Source organism: Glycine soja, chromosome 17 (genome assembly GCF_004193775.1).
Source record: "Glycine soja cultivar W05 chromosome 17, ASM419377v2, whole genome shotgun sequence".
Taxonomy (NCBI): domain Eukaryota; kingdom Viridiplantae; phylum Streptophyta; class Magnoliopsida; order Fabales; family Fabaceae; genus Glycine; species Glycine soja.
Window position 1 is genome coordinate 12902523 of NC_041018.1, and position 13591 is coordinate 12916113.

A 13591-nucleotide genomic window follows, 5' to 3' on the forward strand; every position below is an offset into this window, starting at 1 on the left:
TATATATATATATATATATATATATATATATATATATATATATATATATATATATATATATATATATTAAAATCGTTGTTTTCTATAATAGCTACTTTAAAAATCAAATTTAATGTAATTTTAAATTAACTAATAGTATACATGTTTTACAATTACATTATATAAGAATTAAACTCTAGCTATAAAATATTTAATATAAGTTAAATTTCAGATAAAAGTTAAATTTTGTCAGTTAATTTATTAAATTAGAAATATTTAACGGTGTTAACCGTTAAGTTAATTGATAAATGTAAAATGATTTAATATGTTTATATAATATTTTTCATCTCGCAATTAAAAATATGCTTAAAGATAAATTATAGTATAGTTTTTAATTAATTTTGAACTTTTATTTTCTACTTAAAGATAAAGTATTTTACAAACATAAAAAACGAATAGTATATATAATATAATAATTAAAACAATAATGCAACATTATAATTAGGTACTAAAGATTTAGAAATTTTTGCATCTTACAAATGTTTAGTTAACCTAACCGAAGCACTGGATATCAAGTGGTTTGGTTTAAAAATTGATTTAATCAGAGGCCTAAACCTGATTTGAATCTTACCTTGAAAGTTCACACTCACTTTTGTGTAGTGACAAAATTCCCACCCAACCCCCAGAAGTAAAATATTAAGGGCACGAGGCTTAGACTTCATACCCCATAATCTAACTAAGCTCTCTTTCATTCACTTTAAACTTTAATTAGTTTATGCAACTCCTCCTCCTCTTAATATAATAATGAAATAAAACCTCGATTTTCTTGAACATTGAAATTCAAAACAAAAGCACCTTCTGAGTTCTACCCTCTATTAAGTGTAAATAACACCAACTTGACAATTTTTAAACACTGTCATTATTATTATTTTTTATGATGTTATTAATATAAAATATTTATTAACTTTATCACTAATTAATCTAAATTGATGGTTTATCTTGATGAGATTTTCTTCTCATGATCACTGGAGACTTTAAAAACACTGAACTCAATATTACTGTTGTTATTAATGTAGTAAGAGTTATTAACTTGTTGGTATTAATTAAAAATGAATGAATGGATTGAGAAAGGGCAAAGGTTGGTTGAGCTGGAATCCTACGTGTGAGGGGCAGGTTGTATAATAAGCCCACAGCAAAATTTCCAGACGTAACCGTCAAATTCATATCAGACCCCAACAGCTTCAGACGCAAACAGAAAAAAAAAAAAACATTTGGAAAAGCCACACAAAGGACAAAACATTCATTACCAATTTTTCAACTCATATAAAACCTTTTCCCCTCCTCAACTCAAAAAGCAAAAAAAATATAAAAAAAATTATAATTATAATAATTACAAAATACATAAAAAAATCAGTTATCATGCCAAAGGATTATAGCAGTGGTATGAAATCTCAACTATCAATTGAATGAAAAAATTTATATTCAATTCTTATTATATGAAAAATTTTCTTATTAGGAACGATTACGAATAAATGAAATTAGTCGCTAACTTGGTAAACCAAAGAAAGTTGGTGATTTCTGAAAAGACTAGGAAAGAAAAAAAGAAGCCAGGTCTCATTTTTATTTTGGTCTTTTTCTTCAATGTCCCCTGGTTCCACCTGCTCATTTTTTAGTTTTGTTTTGTTTCCCTCTTTCACTCCCTCTCTTTCTTTTTAGTATTTATTTGTTGTTGTTGTTGTTGTCCCTCTCCCTAGGATTGGGGGCTGCTGCGAGAGAAAAAAAAAAGAAGAAACAGTTTGAAGTCAAATGCTAGCTAGATATGGGAAGTGGAGTTTCAACCCTCTGTTGGTGCTCTCGGATCAACGAACCCGACGTTATTTTCACCGCCACCGACCCATTGGACGAAACCCTAGGCCACTCCTTCTGCTACGTCAGATCCTCCGCGCGCTTCCTTTCTCCCACTCGCTTTCTCAGTCCTTCCACTTCCCTCCGTTTCTCTCCGACTCACGAGCCCCGAACCCGACCCGAATTCCACGAAACCGGTTTTAAGGCCATTTCCGGAGCCTCCGTTAGCGCCAACAGCTCCCTTCCGGCAACAGTCATTCGCTTAGATGAAGAAGTGAATGGAGTTTCCTCCAGGGGTAATATCATAAATGGCTTCGAGAGCACGGCGTCGTTTTCCGCCCTCCCGCTCCAGCCCGTTCCCCGAGGCGGCGAGCCTTTCGAGGTCAGCGGCTTCTTCCTCTCTGGTCCTATTGAATCCAACGCCGTCTCCGGTCCTCTCCCCGCCGCCGCCGACTTCGTCGGCGGCGGCGAGATTCCTTTCTCGGCGCCTCTGGCCGGACTTTACGGTAAGAAGAACAGGAAGAAGAAGATGATTTCGGGGTTCCGGAAGGCGTTCAACCGGAACGCGCCGGAGAAGAAGCGGCCGTGGGTGGTGCCGGTGCTGAACTTCGCCGGAAGAAAAGAAAGCGAGGGGAAGCCGCCGCCGCTGCCGGAAGAAAAGAGCAATGTTCAGTGGGCGTTGGGGAAGGCCGGTGAGGATCGAGTCCACGTGGTGGTGTCGGAGGAGCAGGGATGGTTGTTCGTCGGGATTTACGACGGTTTCAACGGCGGCGACGCGCCGGAGTTTCTGATGGGGAACCTCTACCGCGCCGTTCATAACGAGCTTCAGGGTTTGTTTTGGGAACTCGAAGAAGAACAACAAGAACAAGAACAACAACAACCGTTACCGCAAGAGAGCAATCCCGTGGTGGAAGGAACGGAGAGTAAACGGCGTAAGCTGTGGGAGCTTCTTGCCGAGGACGGACTCGACCTTTCCGGTTCGGATAGGTTCGCATTTTCCGTCGACGATGCGCTGAGTGTTAACAATGCCAATGCTGGTAGTGCTGTGAGTAGAAGGTGGTTGTTGCTATCGAAGCTGAAGCACGGGTTGAGGAAGCAGAAGGAGGGTGGAGGGAGAGGGTGGAATCTGGGGAATGAAGAGAAAGAGAAGGAGAAGGAGAATCAAGAGAAGCATTGTGGGAGGAAGAGAAGAGTGGGACCAGTAGATCATGGACTGGTTTTGAGTGCCTTGTCTCGGGCGCTTGAGTTCACTGAGCTTGCTTATTTGGACATGACAGATAAGCTTCTGGACACGAATCCGGAGCTTGCTTTGATGGGTTCGTGTTTGTTGGTTGCTTTGATGAGGGATGAGGATGTGTATCTGATGAATGTTGGAGATAGTCGGGCTATTGTTGCACACTATGAACAGAAAGAGGTTGATTCATGTGTTGAATTGGGAAGCAAGGGAGGTGTTGAGTCCGGAGGTGCCGAGAGCATAGTTGAGGAGCCCCTGGGTTTGGGTCAAATTGGGAGTGCTCAGCAACAGAGGTTGGTGGCATTGCAGCTGTCAACTGATCACAGCACCAACATTGAAGAAGTAAGTTTAATTTTGGATTAGTTCACTTTTTTGGTGAAATGAATTTGTATCTAGTTTCTACTCTCATTTGGATGTTTTATAGAAGTTTTAGATTTGGTAACATGCGGTATTAAGTAATAATGATGTTTTCAAGAGGTTAGATTACTGACTTCATGATTATTTGTTGTAATATGATTGTGAGTTGTCTAAAAAGTGGAGCTTATTGTCGTGCAGGAAGTCATCAGGATTAAAAACGAGCATCCTGATGATGCCCAGTGTATACTCAATGATAGAGTTAAAGGTCGCCTTAAGGTCACCAGAGCATTTGGGGCTGGATTTTTGAAACAGGTATTTTTTAAAATACTGTTTTATTAATACAATGTTTTAATTGTGCTTTTGAATCGTTTTCTACTTCCATCACAGAGAGAAGAATATGCTGCCTTTTATAGTTCATGCATCTTGGAATCATATTTCACATTGATTCTTTGTTTAATACAAATGAAGATTTATCGTTCATCATGCTTAGTGGCATCCTTTGTCTAGGCAAAAGAGTGTGTTTGCATGCTTAGGAAGTGTATCAGGTGAGAGCATGTTCTTATGAGAGGAGCTAATATTTACCATACAACTATAAATAGATGATCAAGATTAGGTTAGATAATCTATAGTGTGTCTGCAACACTTTTATGAACTGTAAAGCTACAGTGTCCAACCGTCTATAGTGTGTTGGGAATTTACTTTTTAGGAGAGTTGATCATTTTCTTTTTCTCTCTAAACCTCTCTAAGCTAAGGAAGCTACAAAAAATAAAAGGGATTATTTTTCTAAAACAATCTAATCCCAACACTCAATTAGACTTATGTCTTGCAATATACTCCTAATTAGTAATAAAGCCAATTTGTTAGGAGAACATGCTAACATTGCTTTTTATTATTGCATTAAAAATAATTTGTTTGCTATCAAACTCACATTTTTTTTTCTTATGGTACTCCTGCAAGTGCTGATGCTCATCTACATGCAAAATTTGAAGCCTGATTGGTTTATCTTGTTTAGGGCTGCATATTTTTCTCAAATTTTTTACATAAATGCATTCTGACATGGTTGTATGAACTGATTTTTTCCATAGCCGAAGTGGAATGATGCAGTACTAGAGATGTTTCGTAATGAATATATTGGCACTGCTCCATATATATCCTGCTCTCCTTCACTACGTCACCATAGATTATGCCAGAGAGATCAGTTCCTGATCCTCTCATCTGATGGTTTATATCAATATCTAAGCAATGAAGAAGTGGTTTCTCATGTTGAGAGCTTCATGGAAAAATTTCCAGAAGGGGATCCAGCCCAACATTTAATAGAAGAGCTGCTCCTCCATGCAGCTAAGAAGGCTGGTAAATGAATCTTCTGATCGTGTGTATCTTTCTTGTTTTGCAGTCTTGTTAGACATGTGCAATTTGTTGCGTGATACAAGTGGAGAGAATATAAATTAGTAATTATTTTCATATGTGAATTAAAAGCTTTTTGTCTTGTCCTGTATGCCCGGCTAAATTTTAATTATTTAAACTTTTGGTTGGTTGTTTATGCACGAACCCATGTCTATCTCTACTTTGAAGACACATTTTAACTGTATGATAAATTTTAAGTAAAACATCACATCTTGCGGAGTATATTTTGAAGGATTTGATGTTGAGAGTTATGTAATTATTAATTATTACCTGTTGTTCTCAAGCTTTTCTACTAAAATGTTATGTGCCTCAGAGATATGTGTTGTCTTTTAGTTGGAGATTGTCTATATTATGTTTATATTTCCTTTCTCTGGAGCATCTTGATTACGGCTTTAATAGTTTGTAGCTTTTGCACAACATCTACTACGTCATTTTCCTTCTTTAGAAAGGTGACAGCTCCTCATAGTCATATATTTTACTTTAATTTAAATCCCATCACTTCCGTGGACTTCTAAATTATTACCTCAATCTGAGTTTTATAAATTCAATTTCTGAAAGGACTATTTATTCAATTTTTCATTCTCCTTTATATATCTGCTTATCATATGATTCCAGAGTTAGGCTGAAGTAACAGCTTTAAATTCAGGAGGGTTGCTGTCTGTCTGCTTTTTCGTATGGGCTTGTTAGATTTTTGTATTGAGATAAAACTTATTTTTGAAATGCTTGATGCTAGTAGGGGTGTTTTTCACTTTTCAACTTGCCTGAGGTTGGGGATAATGTAAAAACAAGAAAATAATTGCCACACGGGTTATGCTGATTTCGTTTCTAGTAGATTTTTTTGGCTTGTCAAATGTCAACTATTATGTTTATATAACACGCATTTAGAGTGGTGATGTTTGAATCGAATTGTGGCAGGAATGGATTTTCATGAATTGCTAGATATCCCACAAGGAGATCGGAGGAAGTATCACGATGATGTTACTGTCATGGTGATATCACTTGAAGGGAGAATCTGGAAATCATCAGGGAAGTATCCATGAGACAATGAGACCTTCAACTTGATGTTGGCTCTATATACATGTGATAACTTTTTGGCACCCAAGTGTGCCATGAAGCCAGTGCCAAAGTTTCAAAGCCGATCCATTTTTCATGGATCTGGGTGTGTTGTTCCTGATCTTACAACATTAAAAATGATCAACTGAGGAATCTAAGATTTTACTGGCAAAAGGCTACTGCTATAGCTCTATCCAGAGTTAAAGAAAGCTAAATGCAATTTGGTATGAGCTAAGACAGGCATTGCAGATGGGCCTTTGGGAATTCTGTTGAGGAGTTAAAAAAGAAAAGGAAAAAGTAAAGCCTCTGTTTCTTTTTCCATTCGCAGCTCTATTCCCTCTTCCCCTTTTTTTGCAGCTAGAGATGAAAAATGATAGAAATTTTGCATAGCCAAGACCCTATCTGTTTATTTTCGTTTTTTCTTTCTTTCTTTCTTTCTTTCTTTTTTCTCTGGCTCAGCCAACAAAACATGGGTGTATATGGGTGGGGATACAATTGAATTGATTGAACTTGACCAGTTCTTAGTCAGAAATGACGATCTGTAATGGAGAGTGGATTTCCACCATTGCGTATTAAAATGATTATTCTGAATTGATTTCTTAACCCAGACGAGCGCATTGCATGTAATTACACAATGCAGAATGAAAACGGCCCTTAGGAAATTAATCATGTTGAGTTCAAACATTAATTGTTAACTAGTGTATAGTAGATAAATTGTAGAATATAAATGTTAATATAATTAAAATTTATAATAAAGATTTTTGAATATAAATTATATTATGACTAAAAAATTAAAAATATAAATTATATTTTAATTTTACAACGAATAATTTAAATTGTAATATAAAATTATTTATAACCATTCACATTTTTAAAAAAATATTAAAATTCAATTTTGAGAGGTATATAAAACATGCCAGAATGAAAGAATTAAGTGGAAAATCAAATATATATGAATAAAGATAAAGAGAGTAATTTTAAATAATTGAGAATTTTTTACTGGTTGCAAGGGTAGTATGTGGAAATACACATTTAAAAGAGAAGAAAAAAAAACTAAAAATGTGTAATTAAGAGAATTGGAAAAATGAAAGCCTTACTACCAAAACTATATATTCTAATTATAATATCATTCAATTTTCTTCTATTTTAGTTTGAGTTAGTCATTGTTTTTCTGTTCACCGGGATGTATATGCAGTGTTTCAATTTCTAGCATTTATTAGTATTAGCCTATTAGGTATGCAATTTAGCAGGGGAGATGGGACTCAAACAATTTGCATAACAATTGATCAGCCTTTTTTCCCCAAACTTGAAGGTGGGAGACAAAAATGAAGAGACAGAGAAAAAAAGAATAGTAAATTTCAGGATGTGTTTACACTCTTAAGAAATAAGGGAAGATTATACATCCCATTTCTGGCTTCAACACTTCACATCTTGACATTTCAAGTGATAAATAGAGTTGCAAGCATCATTAGCCATAACGTACAAGGTGAATGCCACTTAAGCCTTTTCTACCATCATCTATGTAGCAGTAGCAGCTGCAGTAGACTTTGATTGCACCCAAGAGACTAAATCCTCTCTACTTGCAATAAAACAGCCAATTTTTTCCTCACTCTGCTTAAATGGAGCAGCTAGTTTCCTCAAATGAGAGGCAAAAGAAATGTTGAGTCCTTGGGCAAACTTATGAGCACCAGTACCAGTTTGGGCTAGGAATAGCTCAGGCAGTGTCTCCTCCCGCTTAACGATTTTGGTGAGTGTCCACATCCACTCTTCCAGCGCAGTTAGAGCTGCACCAACCGATAATGACCGAACGTCTAAACACCATTCATTGTCAGTTTTGTTGTGTAAACCTGGGTATAATCCATATAAGGTTCCCAAGTAGAGTAGCTCATGGGCTCTCTCTCGAAGATCTTTGTTTCTACATATGTCAATCAAACAGTTACAGAAGGGTCTTCTCACTTCAACAGCTGCATTGCTCATGATACCCTTGAACTCTTCCTTGACACTCTCAAAACTGGATTTTTCATCTTCAATCAAATGAATAAAGGCAACCAATTTCGGGTTTGCTCGCTGCAAACAAGCGAGGACTTTTTCCTCATCGTTGCTACCCTGAGACAGAGACACAACAGATAGCAAGCAACCACACAGCCTATCATCTGGCTTAATTCCTCTCTCAACTGAAATGCCAAAAACTCTCACCAAATCATCAAACTCCGTAGCCCTTCCCAAGCACTGAATCAAACAGGTAAACCCCATCACGTTGAGTTCAACGCCCGACTTACACATCTCGTTGAACAATTTCATCGCCTTATCAACATCTCCCTGACTCCCATATATGTTGAGCATCGCCGTGTAACTCCAACTGTCCGGCTTGCAATGCGCAGACTGCTTCATGTCCCTGAACAAAGTCTCGGCTTCCTCCACCAGTCCAACATCGGCACACATATTCAACAAAGTATTATACAAGATAAAATCCATTGGCCAGCCGTTCTCCTTCATCCGTTGCCACAACTCCAATGCGTCTCGCGACCACCTCGCCTTGCCGTATATCTTAATAACCGCCGTCAGGGTCTTCTCGTTTGGCACAATTCCCAACTCAATCATTTCCTCAAACAACCCCCTGGCGAACACCGGCTTCCCGGCCTTTCCCATTGCCTCCAACAAGGTGTTGTACACAACCAAATTAGGCTGCACCCCAACAGACTCCATTTCCTGAAACACATACCTAATGCCATCATAGTCCCCAGCCTCCCCAAACATCTTCCCCAATACAGAGAAAGTAATAGGGTCAGGCTTCCACCCAGTAGCCCTACCTCTCTCATACAAACTAATCACTTCCTCAACCTTGCCTAACCTAGCATAAACATCTAGAATAGCAGAGTAAGTTACCTCATCAGGCATCAAACTGGTCTTGTACATCCTCTCAAACCAGTGCACTGCTTTGTCATAGAGGTTGCACTTCTTGGCACAGGAAATGATGGTGGAGTAAGTGATGTTGTCAAGTGGAACCCCATTATCAATCATCTGGTGTGCAAGCTCTTCTATCAGCCCAAACTGCTTCCCAAACCTCAGAGACTTCATTGTGACATTGTAGAATATGGTTTCCATGGGAAGCAAGTTCTGGGTCCTGATCCAGTTCAGAAAAAGATTGGTCTTTTGCCATGGCTTCAACGTGTTGAGTATCAGCAACGCGTTTTCTCTTGAAATTGGGCGCGGAATCTCCTCCAAACAAGCCAAGAATGCGTCTTCAGAGGAACCAGACTCGTTCAGTTTCTGAGCAAAGCGTTTCAAATCTCTCAATTGCGGACTATAAGAGTAAGTGGCACGTTTTTGTCTCTCAGAGGATAACACAGAGCGTTTTGCTTTGGTGGGGTTGACCCATGTGGATTTTGGCTTAGATAACGCATAGGATTGGTCTCTTGTGGCGGAAGATAGGGTTTTGTTGGCAAGGGGTGCGAGTTGGTCGGATAGGGAAGTGTTTTTCTTCTTGTTGTTGTTGTCTGAAGTTGGTGTTGGAGGAGCTTCTGGAGTGGAATTTGAAGTAGCACAGTGTATGAAGAATTTTCTATTGGTTTTTTGCCTGCAAGGGGTGGTGGTGATGCTAAATCTTGTTCTTTTGGTGTCTGTGAAATACACATCCACAACGGTAGACAGTGGAGTAGCCATTGGAGTGAGGTTTGGAAAGTAACCAGTTCCAAGATATTATTTTATAACCTTATCTAAATAGGAAAAAAGAATAAGGTACCCCCAATTTTACAAATTCCAATTTTTTCTGTAGGGGATATTTTTTTTTGGTTTTCGAATTAGGAAAACAAAAACTTAATGTTGTTTTGGACCGGACTTGGAGATACACAGTATGTGTCTGGTTTTTGCCTTTCTGCACTTCTGTTTTTGATTCCTGCACCTCATAGGAAGGTTAAAACACCTGAATGGACAAAAATACCCTACAACCCTAGCACCTCCTTTCAGAATACTGTTCTGGAATATATTTCTAGATTGCATGCTTCATTTCAGAATAAGTATTCCATAATAGAATGGTATTATAGAAATATATTTTGAAATATCTATTCTGTAAGTATATTTTCCTGGAATAGGTATTCCAAAATATATTTTCAAAATGCTTTTGTTGATTTGTGCTATTTTATATGTGCACCAATGCATTTGAAGAACCAATGAAAGGGGGTGAATGAAGGTCTACACATTAGATAGTGTAATGGGGTGTGAAGTAGAATGGGGGCAAGAGAGAAGAGAAACAAGGTTTAGGAGAAAGAACATACATATAAAAGATGAGGGGTAATATGAGAATATTAAAAATTGATTGGGTGCAGAAGCAAAAAATAGGTTGCAGGAAGCAAAGGTTCAGTGTGGTGTGATTTGCTTCTTTCAGTGTGTGGGCTTTGTTTGGATATTTTGGCACTGGCAGTTTCATATTGCTCATTTGTGCTATGGACAAGATTTTTTTTTCCTTCAAATTAAATAGTGTTTTTTTTACAGATTTTATCATATTAGATATAATTTCTAAATTAGAAGAAATAAAATTAATGAAGTTTTCTAAACACTATCTACAAATCAAATTATGTTTCATGTTTTTACATTATAAATGCGCTAATGGTTGGATCTTGAATGTGTGTTGTCCTTTCAATATGATATAGTAAGACTTAAAAGACACCAAATAACTTTTCTTGAAGATAAAATACATGCTTGGTCTAATGTTAATAGTTGAGCATCCGTTACGGTGAGTAAGTGGAAATGGTTAACTGTTATATAATTTTTTAACCACCATAGTACGTTTAGGTTTAACTTTTTTTGTAAGACTGTAAAATATTCTCACTGGTTATTGATTTTTTGGTTGGTTGACTATCAGATTAATTTTGAGTATGAAATTTAGTTACATTTAAAACTCATGTCTCTCTAAAGATGTGTTTAGTAAGAATCAAAACCTAATTCTCTGGTAGATATCAAAGTAAATAAACCAAATTCATTCCATTGACTCACTCTTGATTGCTCAAAAATGAGTCAAACAAACCAACTCACTCTTTGATGAGAAAAAAAAATACACAATTTGATTCAAACTACCATAGATTGATGAGTTAAGTGATTGAATCACAGGCCGACTAATTTAATTCTAAAATAAAAGTAAAAGATTGAAAAGTACAAAAAAAATATAAGTAAAAATTCAAAAAGATATAAAAATAGAAATAATTATCCAAAAACTAAATTATTGTATTATAAATATATTATATTATATTATGTTATATATATAATATTTATTAATTATTATTTAAAGTTGGAAAAAAGTTAGGGGGGCCAATGTAGAGACAGCATTAAATTAAATCCGTCCCTGTGCACACAATCTAATCAAGTCTCTTTTCACTACATTACATATAGCAGCATTTAATTTCATTTAATATAATTATCATTCCTAGTACCTTTGTTTCAGACCACTTTCACTTCTAGAATGAGATACGCTGAATCTAATGTCAATCCCATCATCCAATGGAATATAGTCCCCTGAAACTGAAAGGCTCCATACCCCACTTCTAAGTGCATGTCTCTCCCTTTAAAAACACGTTACTCTCTCTAATAGGAGAGTGTTACGTTAATTGTGCTTGTGCATTCTTCTGCTTCACAACTATATATGTCTGTGTTTCGTTGCACTCACACCACTGAAAAAGATAACTATGAAAGCTTTCAAGAGTTTTTTGAGTGTTGGATGTTTGAGCAAAACCAACACCTGAAGGAACTCGTAGCTGCTGAATCAACAACTCATCTTACAGATGAGAAATTGCAGGCACTGAATGGTAAGGTGGTTGAGCATTATGAGCAGTACTATAATGCTAAGTTGTGCAAAGCAAGATGTGTTGGCCATGTTCTCTCCAACATGGCTAAGCTCATTGGAAAAGGCTTTTCTTTGGATTGGTGGATGAAGACTCAGCATGGCATTTCACTTGATGTATTCTAAGTTCAGTTTGCAATTCGAGGCGAGGCTCGACGAACTGATTCGGGGTCGGAGGACGCATGATTTGGGAGACATATCAGCATCCCAACTTTCTCATTGATGAGATGCAAAGAAGGATCATCTTTGAGGAGAGGGAAGTCACACATTTGATGGAAAGTCACCAAGAGACTGTGGCTGATGCTCCAATTGTGGAGTTGTCTCATCTTAGAGGAGAGGTTGGTGAGGATAAGGAAATAGAGGAGAAGGTTATTGAATCAGCACTGGTGCCATTGATGGAAGGTTTGGAGCAGATCTTGTTGAAAGCTGATGAGCTAAGGTTGAGAACACTGAAGGCTATTGTTAATGTTTTGACTCCAAAACAGGCCATTCACTTCTTAATTGCTGATGCAGAGTTGTACCTGAGGTAGGGATGGAAATGAGCTGAGTCGCTTGTCAAAGGTCTTTGGCTCGACCTATTTAAGGTTCGGCTTGACTTGTTTACTATAAAGGTCAAGCTCAAGCTTTTTAAAAAACTTTTTTTTATATAAAAAGGTCAAAACCAAACTATAAAAAAACTTGTTAAGCTTGACAAACCGACTTGTTTAAATAATAATAATAACTATTATCTATACTATTTTTATGACATTATGAATTACAGGATGAAGTGGTATAAAGTGCTTAGAGAGTTCACTTGCATGTGAAAACTTTTAAAAAAGAAAAAGACTCAAGTTAAAAGGATGATGCAATCAGATTAATACTTCCAAAGAAAAGAATATTTTGTAAAGACATTTTCACACAATTTAAATATTTTTATCTGGCTATATTAGTATAAATCATTCCTAATCCATATTTTTTTTTTAATATTATGTTATTTTTTTTCATTTTCTTTTGATATACTTTGTGTTTTAACAACTTGAATTCAATATGATTTTGTTTATCAATTATTTTTGGATTTGTACATTACTTATACGAAATTTTATAAGTTTCTTTTTTTAGTTAGTATTTCACTAGGTTTTAAAATAATTAATTGGTCAAAGACGTCTTTAAGCAGACTTTTAAATAGACTCGTAGGTCAAGCCAGACTTTTATGTAAGCCGAACCTTTAAAAAAAAGTCTATGACAGGTAATGAGCAAGTTCAAGCCTTGCGTATTCAACTCAAGCCGAACTCAAGCATAGTAAAACTTGACTTGGTTTGACTCATTTTCACCCCTAACCTGAGGGTACATGAGTGGGGCAAGAAGATGGATTCTAGAAAGGGAAATCATGTTTTGGTGAGGGTACAAGTCAGTCATAGTTCATCCAAGTCTAAGATAGCAGCACTTTGAGTTGTGCTATCATGGATTTTTTGTTACCGTAATGTAATAACTCATAACAAGTTGCAGAAACAAACAAACAAAAAAGAAACAATATAAGGATATTTGTTTTTGTAGGGTATAGGAATATGATTATTTTTTTATCGATAAATGATAGTTTTGTTAGAAATATCAATAAGAGAGATTAGAACCCGTATCATCTCCTTCTCCCCTTCTCCTTTCACCCTCCATATAATAAAATTAAATCATTTATATGTATTTACACTAGTAAAACAAAACATCACCAAATATATAGATTAACTGAGGTAGGGTTGTTTCAGCTTAATCATAGGTCTTAAGTTTGAGTATTGAGCATGTAGTTGACATTAAATATTTAGATGAAAAGTTTTTCTGTCCATAATAATTTTATCCGACTCAAACATAATTATCTCTAGTGCAAGATTTATATGTTCTAGGAAAAAAAAACTAGT

General features: G+C 36.4%; 2 protein-coding genes and 1 pseudogene across 3 annotated transcripts; 2 read left to right on the forward strand and 1 right to left on the reverse strand.

Moving 5' to 3' along the window:
* The first annotated feature begins 1528 nt into the window (after window positions 1–1528).
* On the forward strand, window positions 1529–6475 carry LOC114393885 (protein phosphatase 2C 29-like). The gene is made up of 5 exons (XM_028355363.1): window positions 1529–1590; window positions 1734–3400; window positions 3614–3727; window positions 4501–4765; window positions 5735–6475. The coding sequence occupies exons 2-5, from the start codon at window positions 1799–1801 to the stop codon at window positions 5857–5859; spliced, it is 2106 nt and encodes a 701-aa protein (XP_028211164.1). The 5' UTR covers window positions 1529–1590; window positions 1734–1798; the 3' UTR covers window positions 5860–6475.
* Window positions 6476–7134: 659 nt separating this feature from the next.
* LOC114393640 (pentatricopeptide repeat-containing protein At5g46580, chloroplastic-like) lies at window positions 7135–9571 on the reverse strand. 2 transcript variants are annotated; one of them, XM_028355011.1, is made up of 2 exons: window positions 8759–9571; window positions 7135–8581 (listed from the first exon to the last, which is right to left on the reverse strand). In XM_028355011.1, the coding sequence occupies exons 1-2, from the start codon at window positions 9533–9535 to the stop codon at window positions 7391–7393; spliced, it is 1968 nt and encodes a 655-aa protein (XP_028210812.1). In that variant the 5' UTR covers window positions 9536–9571; the 3' UTR covers window positions 7135–7390. The 2 variants fall into 2 exon arrangements, with proteins under 2 accessions (XP_028210812.1, XP_028210811.1); XM_028355010.1 differs by having other exon boundaries at window positions 7135–9571.
* Window positions 9572–11507: 1936 nt separating this feature from the next.
* Window positions 11508–13133, forward strand: LOC114391453 (annotated as a pseudogene).
* Window positions 13134–13591: the final 458 nt, after the last annotated feature.

Excerpts from the sequence above, each read along its gene's own strand:
- LOC114393885 (XM_028355363.1), top strand. The coding sequence starts at position 1,799 with ATGGGAAGTGGAGTTTCAACCCTCTGTTGGTGCTCTCGGATCAACGAA. Across the intron at positions 3,401-3,613 it reads ACAGCACCAACATTGAAGAA|GAAGTCATCAGGATTAAAAA; the intron begins GTAAGTTTAATT and ends ATTGTCGTGCAG. Across the intron at positions 4,766-5,734 it reads CCATGCAGCTAAGAAGGCTG|GAATGGATTTTCATGAATTG; the intron begins GTAAATGAATCT and ends GAATTGTGGCAG.
- LOC114393640 (XM_028355010.1), bottom strand. The coding sequence starts at position 9,535 with ATGGCTACTCCACTGTCTACCGTTGTGGATGTGTATTTCACAGACACC.